At 34.5% G+C, this 27,171-nt stretch overlaps 2 protein-coding genes across 2 annotated transcripts in view; both read right to left on the minus strand.

Moving 5' to 3' along the window:
- l(2)gl (LLGL domain-containing protein l(2)gl) overlaps window positions 1-2,592 on the minus strand; it is a 126,045-nt gene extending 123,453 nt beyond the window's left edge. The window contains exon 1 of the mRNA XM_089638120.1: window positions 2,468-2,592. The gene's annotated coding sequence lies outside the window, so the exon portion shown is untranslated. The remainder of the gene's footprint in view (window positions 1-2,467) is intronic.
- Window positions 2,593-9,239: 6,647 nt separating this feature from the next.
- LOC149419133 (uncharacterized) lies at window positions 9,240-27,120 on the minus strand. Its single transcript, XM_089638121.1, has 17 exons — window positions 26,878-27,120; window positions 24,511-24,667; window positions 23,819-23,919; window positions 23,099-23,332; window positions 22,696-22,807; window positions 21,527-21,587; window positions 21,075-21,183; window positions 19,115-19,271; window positions 18,718-18,808; window positions 18,261-18,327; window positions 15,674-15,782; window positions 15,153-15,213; window positions 13,738-13,846; window positions 12,333-12,489; window positions 11,942-12,032; window positions 10,100-10,199; window positions 9,240-9,841 (listed from the first exon to the last, which is right to left on the minus strand). Exons 1-17 carry the CDS (start codon window positions 27,010-27,012, stop codon window positions 9,743-9,745), a joined length of 1,950 nt encoding a protein of 649 aa, XP_089494247.1. The 5' UTR covers window positions 27,013-27,120; the 3' UTR covers window positions 9,240-9,742.
- Between the last annotated feature and the right edge of the window lie 51 nt (window positions 27,121-27,171).

The following is a 27,171-nucleotide window of genomic DNA, read 5'->3' on the forward strand; positions in this document are numbered from 1 at the left end:
CCCGCGATTTCGGTAAATCTCCACGAATTGGCAACCTTGATGTAGAATGTGGATATTATAGACCATAGATATATTACTCACGTTGACTTTTTGTGATGAATCAGCAGATTCAGTCGTACCAACCAAACGGTGTGTTTTAAGTGATGGTGTTTTTAAATTACCATTTATAAATTATGTATATATGTGTAATAAAACTTATTTATTCAGAATCAGCGTACGTTGTTTTGAGTTTTGACATACACCCCTTTAACTCCACACAGGAAGTTCTGAGAAAAAGAATTACCCTCGGGGCATATTTCATCTTTGGAGATGCTGTTGGGGGAAAGAAATGAGATGAAGTTCTGGAAAGGAAAAAGGGTATGAGCCCCACTGCAATGCAAGGCGATGGGTCGGCAGTTAGGCCCGATCCGGCCCGCCACACAGCAACTGCTGATGGAAAGACACATCCGCCGCCAAGAAGTGATTGTTTCATACAATTCACACATCGTCTCGTCACATACAACATACTCCTCTGTTATTCCGTTATGCTGATGAGGCAGAGCTTAATTCTAACAGTATGGGGGATCTACAAAACAGTATCTCGTATCTAGGATGAACGAGAGACTGTTGTGTAGAAATAGTTAATTATGATTGTTAATGGAAATAACGCTATGCAATATTATTTATTGTTGATATTAGTTTGATGCACAATTTATTGTAGAGCACAGATAGTTGATAATTGGGTATAAGCACGTAAATAAATTGGGTTCCTCGTGTTTACTTAAATAATGCAGTCATATAATTGTGTAGATAGATGGTACTTCAAAATGTAGGGCATTGATTAGTTCAAAACTTATGCTTTCAATGGATCGTTTTTGTGGCAATCAGCAAACTTTCAACGGCATACTCGATAATGTGAACACGTTAAAAATCAGAGAAAAGGGTTAAGGCCCCGTATTAAGCATTCGAAGATGGTTTCAAAGGGAGATATCTAAATAAATACGATTGTTAGAGGGAAGGCGCTTGTATTAAAAAACTATAATAATTAAGCTTGCATAGAGCAAAAATCTCTCGACAAATGCTTTAGTTGCTTTTAAAGATACACTGTGATTTTTTGCATGCCAATAACATATTGAATAACAGAAAAAACGTGTTTTAAATCATTTTCTGAGCTTGCTTTGCGATTTTTTTCTTTGGAGGGAATTTCATATAATTAACGTTTCGGCATAACAAATGAATAGATATTATCTTGAAAAATAACATATATATATTTTTTGATTAAAAACTTAAAGAGTTAACAAGAAACTTGTTATAAATCGGCAAAAATTGGGCATGCGGGGCTTAAGAATTTATTTCAATAATTACGTATTTCAAAAAAATTATGAAACTTAGAATATATTTACGACAAAAACACTGAGTTTCGATTGGGTATTGAACACGCAACTTCAAAATCTAAAGTAGGGACATGCTAGAACTGATGCTAGTTGAAAAAAATATTATTATATTAATTATATGTAATGTCGGGTAAATAATACATTTCAATTTTATTTAATATGTGTATGTAGAAAAAGATAAAAAACATAGAAATAAAAAGGTACCATATTATTATGTCGATTATTGAATTGTGATATATTTAAAAAAATTCACTGCGTGTTATATTTACTAATAGATGAATATTTCTTGCAGAATTCAATGCAAAATTGTAGAATTATTTGCAGAAATTATGTTTAATCGTTTTCGGACAAGAGAACAAATAAAGCAAAGATTCACAGCATCGTAAATAGCTTTCACAAAAAAAACTTGATTTTTTTAGCTGGGTTGAATATTGTTGAAAGAAACGTTGTTTTGACATATCTCAAATCTCATAGAAAATAGTTTTAAACTTGGTTAAACTATGTTTATTCGCTGTACTGTGTAAAACTCTATTTACGCAAACACTCCTTATCTAGTAAATGTAGTAAAACAATAATGAATGTTTCAAACAAAAAAACAATATATAGTCAGCGACCGAAGAGTTTGACATTCGAGGAACGCCCAGAAATCGGGGATGGGGAATGGATCGAGTAAAACAGAATAATAGGCATCATGAGCATTGTAAGTAGCCGCCGTGATATTCAAAATAGCCTTTGGAGGTTTACAGTTAGAGCAGAGCATTGCACACCAAGCCTGTCAAACCACTATTCAACATGTCAAAAGATAACTAAAAAAAACACACACACACCGAAACAACACACAGACGAATTATATTCACTGAGGTGGATTGCCGCGATTATCAACGATCCAGAACTCAATCACTTTGTAAACAATTGATAATTAAAACTACATAAAAAGGCGACAAAATAATTTCGGCATTCCAAGCCGGGTACATTGTCCTTGTGTAGGCAACGCCTGCCTGACAGGTATGAGATAAAACTTGCAGTCGTCCACCGATTAAAAAGCGGTATCTCGCCGAATTCACACAAATTGAAAAGATGCAGAAACAACAAACCTTGAAAACACTTTAAACTCAATGTTTGGTTATCCGAATGTGGAGTAAAATAATATGAAACGTTCACCGTCACTTTTACACTCGCTCGCGACACAACAAAACACGTCGACGACAAACGCGAACTGTGAGTCACTTCGTGCGAGTCACTCCTGCCAACTGCAGCATATCAATCAAACCAAACTTGAATGTGCAGGGGCGCGCTTGGGGAAAGTGATTATTTTTTGATTAAGTGACCCTATTTTATTTGTAGTATTATTAAAATATGAAAAATCTAAGTGATGGCCCGAAAAAACACTTGGATAAATATTAACCTAACCGCAGCAATTTAAATAGGCACAGATTATGGAAATTACGCTTCGTTTCAACTTAATTACTACACGAAACAACGATTTACGTCAGGAGAGAAGTTAAAAATGATTCAAAATTCTATTTTCATTCAAAGTTTTTGCCTTTATAAAGATTCCTTGGCCGCTATTTTGGATTCTTAAGTATGTGAAAGTTTCGTTTCAATATAAATACTCATAGATTACATAATTAACCCAAACGAATCAACTATACTAATATAATAAATAATAGTTCTATGTAGTAATTTTTGAAACGAAATTTAATTAAAAATGCGGTGGTTGGGTAAATAATTACCATAAAAATATATTATTATCTCATTTATTATTTTAGGTTAGGTTAGGTACTGTAGTCAAGGTGAACTATCAGAAAACTGAGATATTGCTTATATCAATTAACTGCTATTATTTTTATTTAAATGGAAATTAAACTAGTTGATTTTAAAAGATACTATCGTATATTATATTATCTCTGTGGATTTCGGATTGAATCATCCTTTTTTGCTAGGATTGGAATAGTTTTCGTAGATCATAACAAAAAAATAAAGATATTTAGAGACTAATTTTGTTCACTACTTCCAAATAATTCCTGACAAGTTAATATTTGTATTCATTTTAAGTTTGCTTCCCATTTTCACTCGAGCGATTGATTGTGTAAATATATATATAAATATTTACCATATTATTTAATTAATATCATGTAAGCACGCCCCTGATAAAAGATTATCATTCATACTAACATAACCTATCAAATATAGTTTGAACAAATTAATTATTTGAACAGGATTCTTCTGGGTATCGATATCGAGATAGAGTTTTATCATCGAGTTCCGATCGATTGTCATGTTTACTTGGTAAAAAAATATAAAATAATCAATCACAACAGGCGGATTTTCCCAAAAAATGTCCATTAGCGATATCAGACGTACGAATTTTATAAGCATAAAATTGAATAATGTATTATAATTTTTATTCTGTAATCTTCCTAAGTTTAATTTAAAATGGACTACATATCACACATCAGATAACAAACAATTATTATTTTAGATAACAGAAAAAAATTAACACAAAAGCACTTTTATGTTATTAAATGTATATTTCTAAATAGTATAAAATAAAGTCGCTATCCGCGTCTGTCAGTTTGTGCGCTTAGTTCTTCTAAACTACGCAACAGATTTTGATAGGGTTTTTACTATCATTTAGAGAATTTCTTCCGGAAGGTTTACATATATGATACATGAATATCATATTTATAGAAAGTAGAGAGAAGTCGATGTTTTATAATCAAGTCATAAAAATATATTTTTGGGCACTTCATTGCTAACGCTGGCTAAACCTTATGAGATAGATCAAAATAATGTAGTACGGAATTGTACATCTTAAAAAGGCCTACAGAAAATTCCCAATGGAATTTGTGTGCTGATGGTATCAGCTACTATATATATATTACTTACAATATCCACTATCTTAAAATGAATGAGAAGCGATACAAGCAAATAAAATGACAATAATTTAAAAATGTATATTTATTTAAAACTGTAACAACCTTAAAGTTTTTATATTGTATTATATTTTTTCAACATATTACATCTAGTACATTATAAAAATATTTCTGCATATCAATTAAAAAAGTGGGTGTGTCAAGCCTACGCAAGACAGAAGTGAAACTTCTAGTATTCCTCTCTCTCTATTTTCATTTCATCATCTCTATTTTCTCTCTTAGGTTAGTTTGAAAATTAGAGGTTAAATAATTCAACGACGAAGCATGGATTTGCTTTTTCTAATATTTTCTTATAGATGAATGACGTTCGATTAATGTATAGTTCCAAAAATTTTCAATTTATTCACAAGTATACAATATTACATAAATAACAATATTACAATTAAAAATTACAAAGAAATTACAATGACAATGATGTGTTCATCACCTCTATCTCGTCACTACTCATTTTTAACACTGAAATTCTGTACCAAACCGTATGAACCACAATCAATTACGTATTTCACTCGTATTACACTCACGACGCAGTATACTAACCAAGCAGCTGATGCTTGGCGTGGCGCAGTTCGCTGGTGTCTGAGAGAGAGGAAAGAAGAGAAGAGAGAGAACGTTCGTGAGCGGCTCCCCCACCTCAACAAGCGCATATGGTGAGAGAGGGACAGTGAACGGTGAGCGGTGGTGGGGGTACCCGCATTTTCGTGTCGATCCTGACTCGGTTTTACTCCGTCCCCGAAAATCCATTACGCGCCTAAAGAAGTTTCACTTCAAAAAGAAATTGCTAGTATATAAATAAGAAGTTCATTTTTAAGAATTAAATAATTTATGAATTTATTTATATAAAATGTTGAATGGTCCCAAAACACAAAATTTTTGTTAGTAAATTATTGCATTATATTTGAGTTGTGGAGTTGGAAAACCCGCTCTGGAATTTGGTCATAAAAGATGGTTACGAAAAACAGTTTTTGAATAGCTTAAACATAAAAAATATACCTTTTATATAATAATTTTATTTGGTTTTGCTGGGCTTTTGCATGGATTTTATGAACAGATTGAGCTATTGAAAATTATACGCAAAGTTTTTAAAGCATGAAATGTCGTCAAACTGATAAACTAAATATAAAACATTATTAGTAAATCATGTAACAGTAACATAAAATAAAATTGAAACTAAAACAATACTACATTTTTATTTTATTTTATTTTAAGACAAATCATTTAAAACTACATTACTATAATTTTTTTTTTTTGAATAAATTAGTGATAACCTCAAATTGTAAAAAAAAACTACTATAATTTGTAGTATTCAACAAAGTATTGGTAAAGATTACGCTTAATTCTAATAAATGAAATCAATAAATATATCCATAGTACCCCCAAACTTGTTGCCCAGATCATCATTGTGTAGTGAGTGTGTCTGATAGTTATTGTGTATGTATTGCAGAAGAATGTTATATTTTGTCTTGTATTATACATTATTATTGATATTTAACGAAAAAATTTTATTATTACATGTATTTAACCCACAGGAGCCCGCAAGAATATTCAATGAATAAAAAATATTTTTTTGTTAAGGTTAACATGAAAACAATAGCAATTTTTCGCCCTTATCGTAATCCCGCGTTCAGTCCAACAACACATACCCCGAGCGCGTCTCGTGCGGTCTAACGTCTGGATATTAACCTGCACATAAGCAATATAACGCATTACTTAGTAATCGAAAACTTCCGGCAACAAACAAAAAAATGGCAAAAGCTCTTAAAAGCTATTTCCTCAGCAGTTTTGTTAATGACTGACACATTCTTTCTTTGGAACTCCAAAATAACTTCAAAATTGATTTTTGTGTTTAAAAAACCCAGGAGAGGTAATATCCAAAGGCATAATTAATGTATAATGTCGACACTGCAATTGCAGTGCTTCATGACATGCGTGGGAACCCAGGGGTTAGGTACTTTTTTTGTGAATATATCAAAACCAGCAAATATTTCCAGAGAGGGTTTTGCATCTTCACAACTCATTTGTCCCTTCCTATTTCAACATTTTATTTTAACAGTGAAATTTTCACAATATTCACATCACAAATAATAATACAGTAGATAATGTATTGAAACAATTACCATTTTTTAAACAATTTTTCAAATACTGATTTGAAAAAAAACTTATGTAGCTAATTTACATAAGATCTTTTAACTTTGATGTCTCGGAGAGGCCAATGAAATTGATTCTAGGCTCAAGAAAGAATTTTGATATTTAAAAATGATTGATCGACTTCAGCTGAAGTAAGGAAAAAAATTAGCTTACTTCAGGAAAGACTGACACTTCTATCCGTTTATCTCTTCAGTGCGTATAAACTTATACATAGAAGAAAAACATACAATAAAACATTTATAGAAAATTTAACAATCTTCAACAAATTATTTAAAATAGGGTCCTTCATTCAAATATAATCAGAAAGGTGCAATAATTGTGATTCATTTTTGGGTTATTATACTGTGTTTCGCTTGTTACTTCTTTAACCGACATTTCGGACAGTATTACAGTGTCCATCAACCCGCGTAACATAATATCACCACATTCACATACTACCTACACAGAAATTATTTTTTTAAATAAAATCTTTATTAATATTAAGATACAAAATAAATGAAGAGTTTTTTTTTTAAATACATTTATTTGAATTTCACTTTTGTTTTAGGTAATGAATGGATGTGGAAATTAACCCACTTCCCGAAATCCTATCGAGCTGAAACTTGGCAGATATACTCGTTGTTGATGTAATCATGTACAAACGTACGAACATATACGCATTTCTCTGAAATCAGCGATTAATCTACAAAATAAATATCGGTTCTACCCGGTCGGCATTTTGCCAGGTTGGTGTAGTTGTCAACTCCAGTTCCTTTGTGTTCCTTCAGATATTTGGACTGTCCAACTAGGAGGAATTCCCGTTTTAGGACCGTTAAAATTTGGAAAAATTAGCATCATTTTTTTTTTTTCAAAAAAAAAAGGAGAGAAAAGAAAAAATGAAAGAAAAGAAAAAGAAAGAAAAAAGAGAAATAAAATAATAAAAATAGATCGAAACAGAAAGTTATCTGATGTTTGTTTGGCATACTTATTAAAATAATAATCATAGTAAAATAATAGGTACATACGGTGTCCGGGGGGTAAAGTGCTCTAACTTCTGGAGGTGATTCTATATGATGGTAGAAGTAACAAAGATTTAATTTTATTTAAAGAAAGACAAACATTCCCGGGTTACGAATAACGTGACAATATTTGAAAATTTCCTACTACCACCACAGTAAGCGGAAAATGTTGCTTGTGTTGTGATGGAGGACTTAGCCAGCCGAGGAATTGAACACACTACGCCTGGGTGGGACCCAAACGCGATGCCAACTCGGCCACCGACCGGTCGATAGATAACTTTTTTTGAAAATCACTTTTTTTTTCCCATACAAACAATTCAACTTATTTACCTTCAAGTACCGTAAAACGTTGCAATTTCGATAGAAGTTATTTTTCTTTTCTACTCCTAAAATTATGTAGAATCACCCCCCGAAGTTAGTGCACTTTACCCCTGGACACCCTGTATTATAAAGGATTAAAACATAAAGGTAGTTAACTGGTGTTTGCATCGCATATTAAATTTTTGTTTTTGATTTGATTTTTGAAAAGTAAGACCTCACTCTCCTTTTTTCCTAATTGATGTAAATATAAATCCAACACTGTTGATGAAAAATTTTGTGAATAGCATTTTTTGACGTTGACGGCATCCAGCTATTATTTCCAATGGCTAGTTATACTTTAATATAATACTAGTGCGTGCACGCAAATAGAAAATAATATGCATTACGATGGGTCCGTTTTAATATCGAGCTTTTCAAATGCCTATGAAAAGAGCCACAGTCTACCAACCCAAGAATTTTTTCATCTTTATTTGTGTACAAATTATTATAAACAATAATTAGTCGCCTGAAATATCAATACAAATTGAAAATATCTCACGAGTAAAAATAAATGCCGCCGACGGGAATTGAACCCGCACCTTCTGATGTCCGGTCAGGTGCTCTAGACCACTGGGCCACGTCGGCTTATTTCCAACACGCCAAATAATTCAATATGTACTAGTACTTCAATCTATAAAATTAAAATCAATCAATTAAACTCTACAATAAAATACCACTCTCACTCAAAAACCTCAACATTATAACATTTAAATCTCAAATAAAAAACTGGATACTTAATATAGGGAGATCTGAAATAGAAAATATACTGATATCAAACACAGACTATATTGAATCTACTAAAATTGAATCTACTAAACTGAACTATACAAAAAAACACTATCTTACTTATTTTAAAATTATTTAAAAAAATAAATTATACTACATGAAATATGTTTATAATTAAATTCATATGTTACTTTGTTGTAATATTAATTTCTTATAATTAAATTATAAGATGTAAATGACATCCTCAGCATGGGAGATCCCAGTGAGGATATCATTATATCTATATGTTACCAATGAAAAGAAGACAATAAATCATTATTATTATTATTATTAATCAACAATTACTGCTTATTATATTTTTTCACCTGTAAAAAACCTACTTTATTTTTGTTTAAACAAGCAACTTTATTTACCTACTTTTATTTGGCGTGTTGAAAATAAGCCGACGTAGCTCAGTAGTCTATAGCACCTGACGGGACATCAAAAGGTGCGGGTTCAATTCCTGTCAGCGGCATTTATTTTTACTCCAGAGATATTTTTACTTTTTATTTTATTTTATTTATTGTTTCTTTACATTGTATCGTTTTTTACGTTAGAATTTTTAACCTCACTAGGACAAGCCTGTGTTGAGGTTGAAATTTGTATTGATATTTCAGGCGACTAATTATTGCTTATAATAATTTGTTATCCTTTGTGCTATGCATAAAAAACCTTGTAACTAATTTACTAAATTACTTTTATGTATTCTTATTGCCGGCCCCGAGCCAAATAACTCCTGGATCTCGTCAAAACCTTTAGGGCGCTGCGTTAGGTATTATTAGCGCCTTGGCAAGTCGGCAGTGGACCGCTCCAACTGCTCCTGCACAGGGCCAGCCCTGTAGATAATAGCGCTTTTTTAAAAAAAATTTATTCATATAAACAAAAACTTCACCACAATCTACACATCTTCCCATATGATGGACACTGTAATGCTGTCCGAAGCATTGACTAAAGAAGATGGAAACGCAACACGGCATAATAACACAAAAATTAATCACGATAACACTTTTGGGTGTGAATATCTCAAATCGTATCAGAAAGGTGCAAGTTTAATTCCTGAAACTGGCCTCTCCATTGTCTATCTAGATGAACTAATAGGAGAAATCGTAATGAGGAAAATATATAATTATTTGTTTGTCGCATCGTATCAGTGGATCAACATATTTTATTTATTTTCTGAATCTTCTCCATCCGAGGCGATGATCTTATTTCTTCTTCGAATTCTCCCCTCCGGATCATTTCGATGTGTGTGCAGGTGGCGGTACTGAAATAAATAATATAATATTAACTAAAAAACAGAAAATCTCAGCTCTGCATCATTCGATTTATATATTGGTGTAAATTTAAAAAAATGTTTAGATTCGATAAATAAAATGTTTCAACTGTGCATCTAGGAAGACTTTTGGATTATTAATTTACTTTTAAATTTAAATATTCATGCAATAATAATATTAGAAGCTGATGCCAATATGTGTTCAATTGATGCAATGTCTGTATAAATAATTATTGATGAAGTCCTTACCATTGAAGACTTCTGGCTGAAAGCTCTGTTGCAATATTTGCAGATAAAAGGCTTCTGGCCGTTGTGTGTGTACCGGTGCATGGACAGAATACTGCTTGAACTGGAAACATATAACAAAAACACCACTATTAATAATACACAAACAAGAATATAACAACTATATTACGCTAGGCAGACCCTGATCTGGGTACCGGGACATACCTTTATAAGGTAGGAGTGATCTGAAGGACCAGCACCACTTGCAGGATCCAAGCCAGCAGTAGGAGTGGCAGTTTACCTCATCAAACTACATATTGAAAGGAGGATCAAAACCCAGCACTGGAAGGAATGGGAGGGGGCACCCGGAATGAGACAAACCAAAGTACTCATAAATGGACCAGGCAACTACTCAATATGTGTGCATTAACTGAGAACTGGTAGTTCTACCTTCTGACGGGACATTGCCACTTTGAGAGATACATGCTGATGTTGGAAAAGTGGAAAACACCCATAGATGCAGAAAGTGTGACGAGGATGAAGATGTTTGACGGCCGGCATAGTCCAGTGGTAACGCATTGGACTGCCATTCCGAAGGTCGCGGGTTCGAACCCGGCGTGCGCAAATAAATTTTATTTGATTAATTTGTGTTATTTCACAATTAATTAATTAAAATAATATATAGTATATTTGCGGCACGTTCCAGAGTGGAAGATACTACCAGTATCGCCCTGGTGTAAGACCACCATTCAGAATTGAAACGTTGCTCCAAATGGCTTTAGCCGTGTTTAGTGACTAGATCTGAATAGCCAGGTACTTCCCCATCTTCCTCTTTCCCTTCCCCACTTACCTTCAGCCTCGCAACATCCCCCAATTGGGGATGCCATAGTCTCACTGGCTCCAGACGGGAGCAGTTGGGACTCTTGTGAGGTATTCACTATAAAAAAAAATTTAAAAAAAAAGACTCCAATTCACCTATGTTGCCAATGTTCCGCCCTGATGAGAACAAGGATCAGCTACCTGGGAAGACACATTGAGGAACCAGAAGACATGTGAACTTTATCAAAGGAACCAGGTTATATTAAAGGAATGAGGTGAAATGCATGCTACTTATGGGAACTATCTGTAAACCGTCTCCGCTTTAAATAATATAAATAAATAATAAGTAAGGAAGATTCCAGTTTGCCACAAATCAATGTGTAAAAGAAGGGAATGATATTTGAAAAGCAAATGAGACATGATACAATCAAGTATTTAAAAAACATGGATGATAAAAGATTGAATATAATATTTTGTTGTTTCCAAAGACTGCGATGGACTGAACATAGAAAGAATGCTAGTTGATCAAAAATTATGACTGTGTGGGTGCCCCAGTGGAAGCAACTCCGAGAAAAACTGAGAAAGAGGTGGATAGAGTGCGTGGAAGAGGATCGAAGCTAGTTTTAAGTCGATTGTGAACGATCTGATATTTGTAAACTGATGAACGAACGACCATACATGTATGAATTTTTCGGACCGGGCATCTTAAAATCTCATTCTCACGACAGACAAAAAGAGATGGTAGAAACCTGAAATTTAAAGTAGGCCATCATTTACCTACTACCTACCTACGTCAAACGCGAGTACCCAATCAAAGATCGCGTGACGGGTACACGGGTCGCGAATATGAAGGGTACTTTCAACATACGGCAGGCGGCGGGCTCGATAACAGGAGCAGGACTAATCGGAGCTGAGCGGGAAGGAATGCGGTTGGAGGCAAATGGTGAGGGACTGCAGCCAGTGGAGAGGGTCAAATTCCACCATGGGATATGGTACTGTAATGATGTTGATACGTATATCTCAATCCGTAGTGATTTCCGTTGTTACCTGAAGAATTTGCCACATATTTCGCAGGTGTAAGGTTTCTCGCCCGTGTGTGTGCGCATATGGAGGGACAGGTGGTCCTCCTTGCGGAAACCTAAAACAACAATAACAATAAGAACAACAATAACAATCATCAACGCTACCTAACAGAGACGAAAAATTCAAAATGTTGCAATTATTATAGCAAACATGATGTTAAAAATACATGTGCGACGTATCCTGGAATATCCTGATTATAATACATAGATCTAACCGAGAGAGTACAGAGATGATTCACAAAAATACCAAGAGCTTTAAAAGACCGGCAATATGAAGATAGACTAAAGGAACTAGAATTTAAAAAGAAAGAGGTCTCACAATAACCTCTCAATGTGTTTGTTTGTTATTTAGTTACCTTTGCCGCACTGTGTGCAGATGTGGTCCCTGATGTTGGAGTGTATCTTGAGATGGAACTTGAGGTGATGGGGGGCGCGAAAAGCCTTGCCGCACTCATCACACTTGTACGCGCGCAGGTCCGTGTGCCCACGCATGTGCACTCGCAGGTTGCTGATCTGTGACAGACAAGTTTAATAAACATCATAATTTATTTATTTATTTAAACGCCATAAAATGGCTTTTACAATAGAGTGATTACAGAACAAGTAATGTGTACACAAAAATATTGTTGCAAGTGATACAGTTGTTAATAGAAGTGCAGTTAAACAATACATAATTAAAAGAAATATCTACTAGTGTAGAAATAGTTGAATGAATACTAGGTTTGTATAAGACCTGACATAAATCGAGGTATGAGGTGTTTATGATAATGAATAGTAATTAATATAAAGTAAATTCTAAAGGCCTAGAATGTTATAATAACAGAAAATATTTTATTTGAACAGAATATTAATTTGTATAAAAAAGTGACTTTTTCATATGTATAATCTAGCAAAATATTATAATAGAGTAGTTAGTAGTGAGTTTATTGTTGCCTTCAAAATTAATTCTACTTGGAATAGCTGGGCAAGTATCGCAATTTGACTTTAGTAAAACAGGGCTGTCAACTATTTTATGATACTTTTGGATAATAAATAATATATTGTTTTGTTTCCCGACTATGCACCGGTGCCGAAGGGATTAATGATGCTAATTCCTTACCAGTAGAACAAGTATGGCATTTCCACATTACGCATGTAATCTAAAATGTAGTATTCCAAAGGGCCACCCATTTCTGCAAAGCATTGTGTCAGGATTTTCAAATTATAATATAAGTTGCTGAACTGTGACAGAGAAGTGTAACAGACATCATAATACAGGTTGCTGATCTGTGACAGTCAAGTGTAATGCTGTTAAGTTAAGTTTAATAAACATCACATAGGTTGCTGATTTGTGACTGACAATTTATTGTAATATCTATCTCTACTGCACAGACACAATGTGGGCATGCTGAGTCTCTTCTGGAGATATTTCAATGGAAGTGTTAGCTTCATGAGATCGGGTCGTTTCTTCGACTGTATTTGTGTGTAAGTCAGCTCGCATTTGGGACAAACTATCGGCATCTGTTTTTCCTCCTTTAGACAATTCGGGCCTCTTCAAGACACACATTAATAAATCCCTTCCTAAAGCCCCTACCTCAATCCGTCTTATAACGATACTTAAGCGGGTATGAAATAGTTCAACTGGGTATGAAATAGACAGGGGCGCTATTGTGAGGTGTTACATAAAAAAGTACACATCAAATAAGTTAGTGATCTGTGGCAGTCAAATGTAATACAAATTTAAGTTTAATATGAAGTGTTCCTGGTTGGGAGGGAACTGACCTGAACAAAGCGCTTGTGGCAGATTTCGCACTCGAAGGGCCTCTCCTGGGTGTGGCCCCTCTGGTGCACTAGCAAGTTGCAAGGCTGCGTGAAACCTTTGCCGCATTCGCTGCAATAAGTCATACCAATAATTAATAGACACACTTACATGTAGCATTTTACACATGTAACTTAAAAAACAATAATAGAAAATAAAAAAAATATTATTTCATCATTGATCTGTCAGTGTGCCACTCCTGACATTGACATTGACCCTCCATTCCAATCTGCATCTCTTATCTTTTCCTTTCTCTCCTTATGTCAAAAATACCCTCAGAACCGCATTCTTAAAGATGCATTAATGTCTCTTCCATGCTATTGTGAACCTGAATATACTTGAATCTGTACAAAATGTTTTAACTTCCTTTTTATAACTACACAGCAGACTTTGGGGATGGATGCTATGCGAAGTGAGGAGCGAACATGGGTCTATAAGAGATCCATGTTGCAGGGGGAAGACACGAAAGCCGGTAAATGATTTCACAGCCGAATTGTTGAGGGCAAGAACAAGATGTAAAGAAGACCGATTCTCACATGGACCATGTCAACCGTGTACAAATTTTTGTCAAGAGTTTGGCGTGTCTCCCGGTTGTGCACCAGTGTGGAAGAATTTCGTTATAATTTTTGTAAAAAAAAACAGCTTTGGTTTATGGGACTGACAGATTACGCTATACGCATCAATGTACAAAGAAAAATATATACGAGTTTAAGCCAGGTGAAGTCAAAATAGTTCCTTATGAGTCTTAGAAGGTTAAAAGGATGAGAAATAGGAATATAGGATAAGGATAGATGCACTCGATTCATTTCATACATATATTTGAAATCGTACGCATTACTTTGGTTCGATTTTTGTGAAAGTTATTGTCAAGAATGCTGATATTATGAAATAACATATTATACTGCGCACATATACACGGAATCGGGAAATTTTTCCTAAGATTAGTTCTTTAGGCGGGTATATGAAAAAATTGGTTTGTCAGATTGGTCTTGACGGGATGTGGATTTTTATAAAATTGATAAGCTCAAGCGAGTCCAGGCCATTATACAGAATATTAAATAATAGGATTTGATCAAAAATTAAACATCATGTTTGAAGGGAGTTAAGTTGTGGAATTTTATGGATTTGGGGTAATTTGTAAATTAGCGTAAGTTTAATTTATGTGTCAATTTTTTTTTGTTGCTGAATTCTTTCAATATGGTAGAAAATAGTCCAGATGTGTGTTCGCATGCAGGGTTCTAAGTGGGGGCAGATATATGCAGTTTGTTCTAAAAACTGCTGTCTAAGTAGTTACATGTAAATATTATTACTTAGTTAGCAGTTAGTTTGCTAAGTAGAGGATAAATATTGTTATATTTATGTATAAAAATAATTTTACCTGCAAATGTAGGGACGTTCTTTCAATTTGTGTGTGCTCAAATATTCATGGTATGCCTCCCCTGAAACAATGAAAAACTATCAAACTTAACAAATAATTATATTTAGAAAATAATAATTTACATTAACTCCACACAGGAGGCCCTGTCATGTTTGGGGATACTGTGTGAGGGGCCTTTTTGAGGAGAGGAAGGAGTCTTAAAAAGACCCATGTTGTAGGAGAGAGGGAGAAAAGAGAGAGACCTGCAAATTTTTCCACAGCCGAGGTTTTGAACTCAAGAACGAGTCGTAGCAGCATTCCCATGTGACAAATGTTACATATGTTGGGTGCCCAGTTTTTCGGCGAGATTCCCAACTATACGCTGTTGCCGAAGGTACCAATGACTCCTCAGTTCCTGAGTAGTAATACTGATAAAACAAGGACAGCATTCCCACCTGACTGCTGTGTTCTAAGGATTGAGCACCAGTACACTATTGTGACAATGATATATTATGACATTGAAATAAAGGCGGCACACGTACCGTCATGCCTTTTCTTCATGTGCTGCAGCAAGTACTCGGCAGATCGATATAATTTGTTACAAATAGAGCACTTCTCCGGCTGGGCCTTGAAGCGATTCGGTCTAATGCGCTGAAAACAATACGTACATATATGAACGACACACTAAGGACTGGTTGTTTTACAGAATTTAAACAATTCATCAAATTTCAGAGTTAATATTCAATTTCTGTGAAAGTCCTTTTCAAGTTCTGATTTCATTCAAGTACTATGAAACAACCGGCCCATGATGCAATAATAACAGAACTTGAATTTTAATCTTGAAATTTTATAAATTGTTCAAGTTCTGTGAAACAACCTGTCCTAAGAGATTTAGTAAATAATAGACCTTTAGTAAATAATGCTAGAATAGAATAGAAAATGATTTAAGTAAATAATTGTCTTGCAAAAAAATACTCTATTTGTCTGAATTTTTTACACAATCAGTTTTAATTTTGAAAATGACACATGACACATCAATTCAATGCAGATCCAAGTTCATTAAACCAGAGTTACAGACAGACAGAACCAAAATTAGTATGTTTGATGACATTTAGAGCGTTTTTGTGAGAGTGTAACAACTAGAGGTACCTCATAACCAGTGGAAGCTTGTACTTACAAAAATTGGTAATGCCCTAAAAATAATGCCAATCCATTCCTATGACAGGTCAGGTAAACCTTTAGCGGTGAAAGATACTAGTAATTAGCAATTTTTTATCCCAGCCTGCTGGAATGATCGGTATGTGAACTGTAAACTAAAGTGGCGCCATCTCACCGAAGAGTTTAAGAGGCATTGGCGAGCGCCATTCACGTCTAAGAGAAATTTCAATACTATGATCGACATCCAGGCTCTGCGCGTATAGATAATTGATGTTCCCGGGTGACGTTTCTCGATGAGCGATATGGAATTCGCTCGCACCACGTGACTTATGACACGTGATACAAAGAACGAAAATTCGAGCCAGTTGAATTTAACTTAATACTTTTATTACTCATAATTGGTTTGATTTTCGATGATATTATTAACGGTTGGTAATTATTATTTTTAGATTGGCTGAAATTTTAGGAGTGCGTTGCTCCAACTCTCCTTAGAGCTAGCCGCCACTGCACATAAGAACTTTGTAAAGAATGGGCTTTAAATTACATGGGACTCTTCAAGACCCATGTTCACTCCTTCCTCTCCACAAAAAGACCCTCCACACAGCATCCCCAAAGATGACATAGGCCCTGAGGGAAATTATTTTCTTCAGGGCCTCCTGTGTGGAGTTAATATAAAAAATAAAAAAAATAGCATAAATAATTTATATAAATGATCCTGGGGAGTAAGTACATACATGCATGTCAGTTTAAATTAATTCATTTTTACCAATTAGTTGCTTGCAACGGGCAAAAAGCTAATAAGTAAATTAAATTAGAATGTAATGATACCAGGACTGATCATTTCAAACACTCGCTTGTACCTACATGAAATTAGTAATAGATATGCAGATGTGGCAAATCTAAGAAGTCTGTACTATCGTAGTATAGCCTTCTTGTACCTATTGATCTTTTTAATCAATATTAATTTAACCTAAGTCTACTTATAAGTTTAGCATATACCTGAATCTGTTACTTTTATATCCTTCTAGAGTTTCTATTCATTTTATAAATTCTGATATCATTAATAAAAAAATGTATAGCCCCGTTTTTGTGAAAAATCACCTCAGGGGCCCTGTACAAATAGACATATCATAAAATTAATATAATTGGCTAACAACTAAGATTTATAATTTTAACTAGTGCCTTAAATCTTAAGGACTTAAATCGAAGCTAGTGACTTACGAATAAGACATAACTACTGGCTTAAAACTAGTGACTTAAAATGACATACATATTTACAACTAGTTATAAACAACTAACATAATTAATTAATTACATATACACATATTGCAAAAAAAAAAAAATTAACAAAATAATAGTGGGAACAGGAGAGGTACATTGTATTGTATTATAATTTATTGTTTATGGTATATTTGTACCATTAATATTAAATAGATAAATATCTTAATTTTCAGTATACTGTGCAACCAGATAAAGAAACCTTTGGTTTTGAAACATGTTTATAATTTTAATAATAAGAGTAGTGTAAACAAAGTTGGTTTTTTTCATTTAATTTAAAATGACGCCACAAAGTAATTTTGCAATCATTGAAGAAAGTAAAGATAATATTATTTCTGTGTTTTCAAAATAGCACTAGAAGTAAATTTCCGGAAACTTGTAGGTTTTATATGAACTTGGTTATGGTTAGCCCGCGTCGGCGATTTCATATGAAACTACCTTCCTGTCAATGAATTTGTAATGCAATTTTTCTGCAGTTTCTGTTACTTTCGGCTATGGCTGATTATTAGGCTATGATGCATTTGAATCCCAGAGATATTGATTGAAATTTGGGACATTATTGGCAGACGGAAGAGAGTTTCTTTCCCAAACTCTTAACACGTAAATACTTCCACATTGGAATATGTATGAACTTTCGAACTCATTCGCGAATATAAATAAATTGACATTATTTAAAGAATTAGACAGACTCACTTTTTTGATAATTCTCAGCTTGGGGTCGACGTGAGTTACTTTGTGAGACCTCAAACTGCTGCTAGTACTGGAAGGGAAAAATAAAATTAAAAACATTTGACATTTCACCAATCAAAACTGAGCAAACTCAAAGCTAAGTGAATTTTTGGGATTGCATAACCACCCTCACATCTCAGAAAATACTATTTTATTTACTTATCATGTACATTAGCATTTTTTAAGTTTATACCGGCCTGCTGGAATGATCGGTATGTTAATTGTAAACTAAAGTGGCGCCATCTCATTATTATTAAGTTGAATTTATCCATAGTGTAAGACTTAGCGAAGTATTACTGAATAACCTTGTCTAAACAGTGCGCAGCTGGCGAGTTCCCAAACAATAAATAAAGCTTTTGCAAAGAAATAAATAATTACAAAAGGGCAGCAATACACAATATTGCCTAAATTTCTATCTCACCCGAAAGCCTTCCCACAAAGCTCGCAGCTGAAGAGCTTCTCCCCGGTGTGAGTTCTGATATGGTTAACCAGATGCTCCTCCTTCACAAAATCTGCAACACAATAAGGTCACTGTACATGTACACCATACTGATGAAGAACTACGGGGACTAAGTAACTCATTCTAGCCGACAGGATCACAAGAGAGCGATAAATCAGGGTCAAAGGGTACTCTCTCCTTCACTACTACCGCTATGTCGGGGGTGGACAATGCAGGAAACTAAGCACTTACAAAAAATAAACAATAAAGGCAATACCTATGCCAAGCGATAATCTACCCCCTTATGGGGTGGGTGTAACAGTGCAGTAAAGTGTAACAGTGTAAGGAGTGAGGTGGAGTGTTTGACAGTAGCTTGTACCTCGGGCGCAGTAGGAGCAGACATGCTCCCTCAGGCCCGAGTGAGACTTCTTATGGAGCTGCAGGTGATGGGAGTAGTGGAAGGCCTTGGGGCACTCGTCGCAGGAGTAGGCCCTCACATCGCTGTGTGTTCTTTTGTGAACTGTCAAATTGGACAGCTGAAACAGATAGAACAATGAGTCAATAAAATCTACTGACTTTCTCTTGGGCATGCTCAGTATGAACCATCTACGGGTCAGAAGAGATGTGCATATTGTATCACACTTCTTCAAACTGATTCGTGGATGGTTTGAAAATCCGACTATCATGGAGAGTATTAGTCTCTATGTTCCTGATGGTTATCTCCGTCACCGACAGCATAGACTGTTTTATCTCCCGGCCTGCAGGACCAACTTGCCTGCAGGTCATGCCGGTGGGGAGAGCAGTCTTGCTGTTGAACAGAATCAATTCGGATATCGACATATTTAGCTGAAGGTGAAGCTGCCTTTATAAGGCAAGCTCTATTGATGCTGATATATTTGATACACCGCTTATTTATTATGTAATACCATTTTACAAATGTACTTAAAAATGAATTAAAATGTAATTTTGTAATGTTTTTAAAGGAATAAAAAAATTGAATTGAATAAATCTACAGTTATTTAAGGGTTCTTATTTATTCTTACGGCTTAAGGCTTACTAACAGGCAGCTGTAGGGAGTTAAAAAACCTAACCCTAATGTAGTAAATGTGAAGATTCAATTCAATTTATTATTTTAAAAACATTACAAAATTATTCATTTTAGTGCGTTTTCAAATAGATTTGTAAAAGAATTATTACGTTACATAAATATAGACAGTGTGTATATCAAATATATTAGTAGTAACAGAGCTCCATCTGAATTGATTCTGTTCAATAACAATAGCTCTCCCCAACGACATGACAATTAGCAAGTTAATCCTGCGACTGAGAGATAAAACAGTGTATGCTGTCCGTGACGGAGAAAACCATCAGGAACATAGAAATAAATGATCTCCATGATAATCGAGTTTTCAAGCTATCCACGAATCAGTCTGAAGAAACACCTATTAGTCTATCTTTCGCCTTGATGGTAAGAATGCCAAAATGCCTGGGGAACCAGGAGATAACGCCTTACACTAATGACAACAATGCAATCAGCTGTAGGCAGACTGATGGAACCTAAGCGCAAGCCAAATACTAAGTTTGGTGATCGCGCTTTCGGAGTATCTGGGCCGAAGGCTTGGAATAAACGACCTCCAGAACTAAGATCCATAACAAGACCGACAGAATTCAGGTCTAAACTAAAAACATACCTTTTCAAGCTGTCATACCCTTAAATTAAATATACCATTCCTGAGAAAAAGTCCAGTTATATCCAATTATGTCCTAAATCCTGTATGTAAATTTCGCTAATAAACAATTAGTTAATTTTATTTAAGTGTTAATCTCAAGTGACCTACCAGATAAGTATTGTACTGTATAATATCTCCATATATAGTTAGTTATAACACAGATCATTGTAGAAATGTATTATATATACTTGTACAGCGCCCTTAAGGTGATTTTGCACAAAAACGGCGCTACAAAAATCATCCAAATATTTTTTTTTTAAATTTCGGATTTAGTTGTCCGGGTTAAATCTTCCCCAAAGGAAAAACTTAACCCTTCCATTATTATTATTATTATTAATGGAGAATTTCATTAAAAGGACTGGGTTATTTTTATAAATTAAACGAAACACGGGGGATAGTACGACTATAAGAAACATTGCTTAATCCACTGTACGATTACATTGCGCGAGGAGACCAAAATTGACTTAGGTTTAGTTAAGATAAAGTTCAAATAGGTTGATGTTAAATAAGAAAAAATTGTTTTGATTAGGTTAGGTTGGCTTTAGGCTCAGGCTAAGATGTTGAGTGTTGGAACTGTGTATGATGTAATACAAATTTCAAATGACTGACCTCCTTGTATGTTTTGTTACAAATATCACATTTATAGGGCCGCTCCTTGTTGTGTGTGCGCAGGTGGGACTTCAGGCTGCTCCGTTGTGGAAAGGACTTACCACAGTCACTACAAATCGCACAACCAAAGATTAATTATTGATGCGACATACAGAACATTCAGCTAGTTTATATGCACAGAAAAATCCAGAGAAGACAATAAGTGTTGCTTGTTGCAAGGACCAGGATTACTAACGGGACACTGCCACCTCAAGAGATATGCGTACCTGTTGGGAGTGGAAAACAGCATTAGCTCTAGGAAACGTGAAGAGGATAAAGAAATACTATTTCACCTTCAAGGGTAGACTAGACTAAAGAAAAGATATCACTACAAATACCACTTTATGTAATGTGATATTTCAACACAAAATGCAGTATTTTTTCAAGATTGATGAAAGTTTATATATTATTACCTGCATTCAAATGGCCTGTCTTGTACATTGTGGGTTTTCACATATTCTTCATAAATTTGTTCTGCAAAAATTAATGGCATAATATAAGTACGGATCTTTATGTCATCGTAAGTAATGTGAAAAATTGCACTGCTAAAATAAAACGAATTTATTGCATGTATAAGAACGTAATAGTCTTCAACGCCACCATTGTTCATGATACCACACGGCAGAACAGATATTCTAGCACAGCATTTTATTTTATTTATTTGCATTATAAAATGTCTTTATGCACTTCCTTTGACAGTGTTAGGATTTTTTATATCTAAAATAACGACATTCAAAGTTTAAGACTAAAGAAATAAATAAAAAAAGAAGAAAGAAAAAGCATAGCGAGACAAGAGGAATGGTGCTATTGAATGAAATTTCTAAAACAGTAACCACTTTTAACCACTGGAGTGCTAGGCCACCACAAAGTGGGTTGATAGCTTTCACACTTGAACGCCTGCTTTTTACAAAGTGAGTAGAAAGCTTTCACACTTGAACGCCTGCTTTTCACAAAGTGAGTAGATAGCTTTCACACTTGAACGCCTGCTTTTCACAAAGTGAGTAGAAAGCTTTCACACTTGAACGCCTGCTTTTCAAAATGAATTAGAATATATTTGGACCTTCCCGTGGCCTGTTGTGTTGGTCACTTGCAAGTTTCTTTTAATATTTTTTTTTTTTATGTGAAACCCCACAAGAGTTCCAATCGTCTGGAGCCAGTGAGACTATGGTTGTGAGGCTGAAGTTAGTGGGGAGGGGAAGGAGATGGGTAAGATGAAGGTGGGGAATCACCTGGCTATTCAGATCTGGTCACCAAACACGACCAAAGCCATTTCAAGCAACGTTTCAATTCTGAATGGTGGTCTTACACCAGGGCGATACTGAGAGTATCTTCCACTCTGGAACGTGCCGCAAGTATATTATATATTATTTTAAATGAATAAATTGCTAAATAACACAAAATCATCAAGTAAAATTTACTTGTGCATTTGTAAATGTCTTTACGTTCCAGTGGTTATATGACCATAAAACTTTTTTGTATATTATGTACCTATCTTCCCAAATGGAATGTTAAAATAAGAAATCTTATACTGGTAATGAATGATTCATTTGTCATACATTAATTTAAATAAAATAATATTTACCACCATGGCGTAACTTCAAATGCCTCAGGAGAAACTCAGCTGACTTGTAAAGCCTTCCACACTCCAAACACTTTGTTGGTTTTGCTTTGGTTCTTCTTCTACCTTTTACATTCTGAAAATAAAATATAAAAGTTTAAAGTTAAGGCCTCGTGGAAAGAGAAGTCCTAGATAAGGTATATATACCTGTCCCGGTTATAAGGACCGGTTCCTTCGGCCTACCTCTCGGTCGACTTAGAGATTAACCAAGGAAGATGATTTAAGCAAGACAGGAAAGAGTGAGGAGTAGAGGAGAATGGGACCGCAGCCAGTGGAGAGCATAGTGGAGGGGGCCAAATCCTACCAGCACATGTCCGTAGTGATGATGATGAAATAGACTTAGGTATTGATTGGAAGTCTAACATACCTTTAACTTCTTACGTTTCCCATCACTGTCATCGTTGACTTCTTCCACTGCGTCGTCCATTTCATCATCCATCTCCACTTCATCCTTGAAGCTGGTATCGGAGTCAATCCCGTTGAAGGTCACTCCAGAATCGAGAAGATCCTCGAAGTTCTCCTGTTTGACTTCAGTGACCACTATGGGCTGGGATTCAAATCGGCCCATTGCTTCATCTTCTTTCTTATCTAATTTACAGATCTAAAAATATAAATAATAATATTAATAAACAAAGAAAAATTTTTAAATTAAAAAATTACAATTATTACAGATTTTTTCGACTTAAGATTGTAATAAACTGAGAAATTTTAATTCTACAGTATCAAAAAATATTACAAATATATTTTAGGTAAGCAAATCATTTAAAAGACGAGACGTATGAATGTATTTGGGCGCACCGATAGTATTGAATGGTTCAAAAAAGTTTTTCAAGCTATTTTGGAATACCCGCCAGCAGTCCCATCTTACCCTGCAAATGCCCAAAGATACTAGGTGCGACATTTATCAATTCCATTGGAATTTAATGTTGCGATTCAATTCGACAATCTTTCATTTAGTGATTTCTGTTTCATTCTTCAGCGCTGAACAAAACAAAATTATTATTAAAATAAGCAGGGATTTCTTGGATTTAAAAATTATATTTTTGTAAAATTCCACTTTATATTCTTAATTTTTAACTGTACAAACCAAGATATCTTCTTCCTTATCGAGTTTGTTGTCGGAATAGTAACTTCTGATGCACTCGTCATCAGAGAGAGACCACTTCTCATCATTTTGACCATCAAGACCTTAAAAATAATATTCAAGATTAAGAATAAAATCATAATGCTCAGCAGGTAATCTATCTATCTGTATAAATAAAAATATAAATGTTCGTTTGTTCAAAATCTCACAACTCAAAAGTTCTTCAGCGATTGAATACACACGTGTTTTTATATATTAATATAGATGTCACGTGAAAACAGTGCCATCTGTTGGACGTAAAAGCAAAATGCGATATTGTTTCTCTGTCTGCACAGACAAACTGAACCACAGCAACGCGTGGCGGGGTACAGCTATTACATAATAACCATATTAATCTGGTAACAATTTGAAATATAATTCAAATATATAATATACACATTACAAAAAAAAACGTATACTACATAATCTAAAACTTATTACGGATCAAGTGGAACTATTCTCATTTCAAAAGAAATTACTAAGATATTGTATGGCCATATTAAAGTATGTAAATATACATACCTTATCATTGTAATAAAATATCTAAATGAATGCAATTTATACAAACTAAAACTGTCAATTTGATTGTCTTAAAATAAGAAAAAAGTTGGACAGCCAAAACTATCTTAAAATGAATATTAAAAAAATAAATTTACTTGGATCACAGAACTCTTCCTTGACGGTTGTCTCCACTTTAAGACTCTTTAATATTTCCTGTGAGCGCTCACAGTTCTTTCTGAATTTGTGCACCTTGTTCAGCTTCCTGAGGCAGCTGGCGCAGATGAGCGGAGGGTAGCCATCGCTGGGAGTCGCCTTAGAACAATATAATGCTTACAATTAATCTACTGGCATACTTTATAATTATCTTCTTGGTAAGAAAAACACTTCAGATCGGGAGCATTCAACAATTGCTTTGGTTCTTTGCTTTTGGTGGACAGTATCGAAACTACAACCAAATAACAACACTACAGTAATTAAAAACAATAATTTTTCATAATCCTTTATATGAGAGAGTGCATTATATTATCCATTCCTATATTTATCCATCTTCTTAACAGTAATGTTTGACACCTTAAGCTGGGATCTCACCTGATCTATTTCATAGAACGAACCGTTTGAAAATGGAAAGGAATTGTTGGACATTCACACTTCCTTAATTCTATTTCATTCAAACATGCTTTATTCGATGGTCGATTCTAAACAATATAACGAAAGTTGAAGTTAATCTAACATTGGGTTTCTATTTCTATCGGGCTTTCTATGGCGTAGAAAGCCAGTTGCCATTGATCTATTTCATAGATTCTATAAAATAGAACACAGAATAGGTGAGGTGGGAATGCGCCGATAAATATGTTTAAGAAAAAAAATCTCTGAAACTATAATATATTAACTTATTCGTTACTAACAAGTATACAATACTCGTGAGAGATCCCAAGCACTTTTCTGTGCTCCAAAAGCGAGAACTTCTGCCATCAGAATGCGCCAATCAGCAGAGCAACTAATCTGTTAAAATGTACTGCATTCACATTTTTAACGTGACTTACAGACAGGTTAACGACTATCTTTTGATGCACATAAGAAAATAGTTGTAAAACTGTTCCCATGACCTTTGTATACTTCTACTTCATTGTATATTCCATTCAACCTTTTCTAGTTGTACACGAACCCAATAATGTCGAGAGAGTGCGATAAAATACAGGACGGAGCATCATCAGGGGAAGGGATAGGTAAAGGAATGGGAAGGAAGTGATATTTATCAATTGGGAATATCATGGGATTGTCAATGATTTTACTATTGGTATTATTAGCTTTCCTCATCTACAATGCTTCTAAACTATCTATTATAATCCTTGAGTTATATATATAGTCTACATTTTATTTTATTTGGTTTTACGCCCATCTATTACATGGATTTCAAAAATCAAATATATCTAGGGAGCTATCGAAAATTAAACAAAAAAAATTTAAAGCATGATATAACAGTAAACTGATAAACTGAATATTAGTAAAACATGTAACTGTAACATAAAATAATATAGAAATTAGAACAATACTGCATACAAGACAAATCACTAAAACTACATTACCAAGGCTAATCTAATTTGTTGGATTCAACAAAGTGATGGTATAGATTATGCTTAGTTCTATAAATGGAGTCAATAAATATATCAATTTAACCCCCAAACTTGTTGCCCAGATCATACATCCTATTGGTTAGTGAGTGTGTCTGATAGTTGGTTGTGTATGTATTGCAGAAGAATGTTATATTTTGTCTTGTATTCTTGCAAAATCAGTGTTAAATATTATTTGTGTGTATATAGGTGTGGTGGCTGTCATTCACACCCGAATCCTTCCGAACGCGAATGAACTTAAGGAACGAGTCGAAAGTGACCCGCGGCTGAACAACACCGCGCAAATGCTCCATAAGTTTTTAACATTAGTAAGCCAAATTACACAACTACTGATTATGGTAAAACCCTGCTTAACGATTAAAGTTTATACCGTTGCATATATTTTCCAGTACGACTTGACAATATCTCGCATGCATGTCGGAATTTTGAAGTTATCGCTGGAAATCTGTGCCCGGCAAGTGCTTGTAACCGACTGATGATTGTGATATCTCACATCGGACAATGAGCCGATAAGCGTGACCCATACTTCGAACGCCAAAGCCAACTCTATCTATATACCTCAATGATTCTAATACCGTTTCTATTGTTTTGAAGTGATATGCAGGTACCATTGCAAGGTACTGAATGTAACCGTAGCTGCGCACGCAACAGCAGTGCAGCGGACAGAGCGGCCATTGCAGAAGTAAGACGCATCAAGTGTGATGGGGCATAGAACAATTAGACTACAAAAACGAATGCCTATATTGTAATACAAATTGTAATAACTCAATATGTAGTAACAGAGCCTGGATACATTTGCACAATATTAGAGAAATACAGAAGATTCGAGAAAATAACATAAGATAATGAAGAGAAGAGAAGCCGAACGAATTTCATGTAAGGTAAACTTGCCTGAATATTGGTGCATTCCATTATTCTGTCGGCTATTACAAAATCCGCAGACTTTTTAAATATGTCGTGGAGTTTTCCATCATCCTTCAGACAAAGCCTGCAAACGGTTTTCTCTATCAACGGATCGTCCTTCATATTTTTAAATTATAATGCAGCCATATTGAAAGCTGTTACTGAAGGAAACAAAATAAGCCTCAACATAAGTAACAAAGTGACATTTGATTTTGACAATTTGACATGTTGTTTTCTTGGCATTTTTGTCGTGTCAAATTTTTTTATCTATGAATTTTTGGT

The sequence above is a fragment of the Hesperophylax consimilis genome, chromosome 12 (genome assembly GCF_061612785.1).
Source record: "Hesperophylax consimilis isolate HC1 chromosome 12, BYU_Hcon_1.0, whole genome shotgun sequence".
Lineage (NCBI taxonomy): Eukaryota > Metazoa > Arthropoda > Insecta > Trichoptera > Limnephilidae > Hesperophylax > Hesperophylax consimilis.

Excerpts from the sequence above, each read along its gene's own strand:
- LOC149419133 (XM_089638121.1), bottom strand. The coding sequence starts at position 27,012 with ATGAAGGACGATCCGTTGATAGAGAAAACCGTTTGCAGGCTTTGTCTG. Across the intron at positions 12,490-13,737 it reads GCCACAAGCGCTTTGTTCAG|ATCAGCAACCTGCGAGTGCA; the intron begins GTCAGTTCCCTC and ends TGTCTGTCACAG. Across the intron at positions 12,033-12,332 it reads CTGCACACAGTGCGGCAAAG|GTTTCCGCAAGGAGGACCAC; the intron begins GTAACTAAATAA and ends TTGTTGTTTTAG.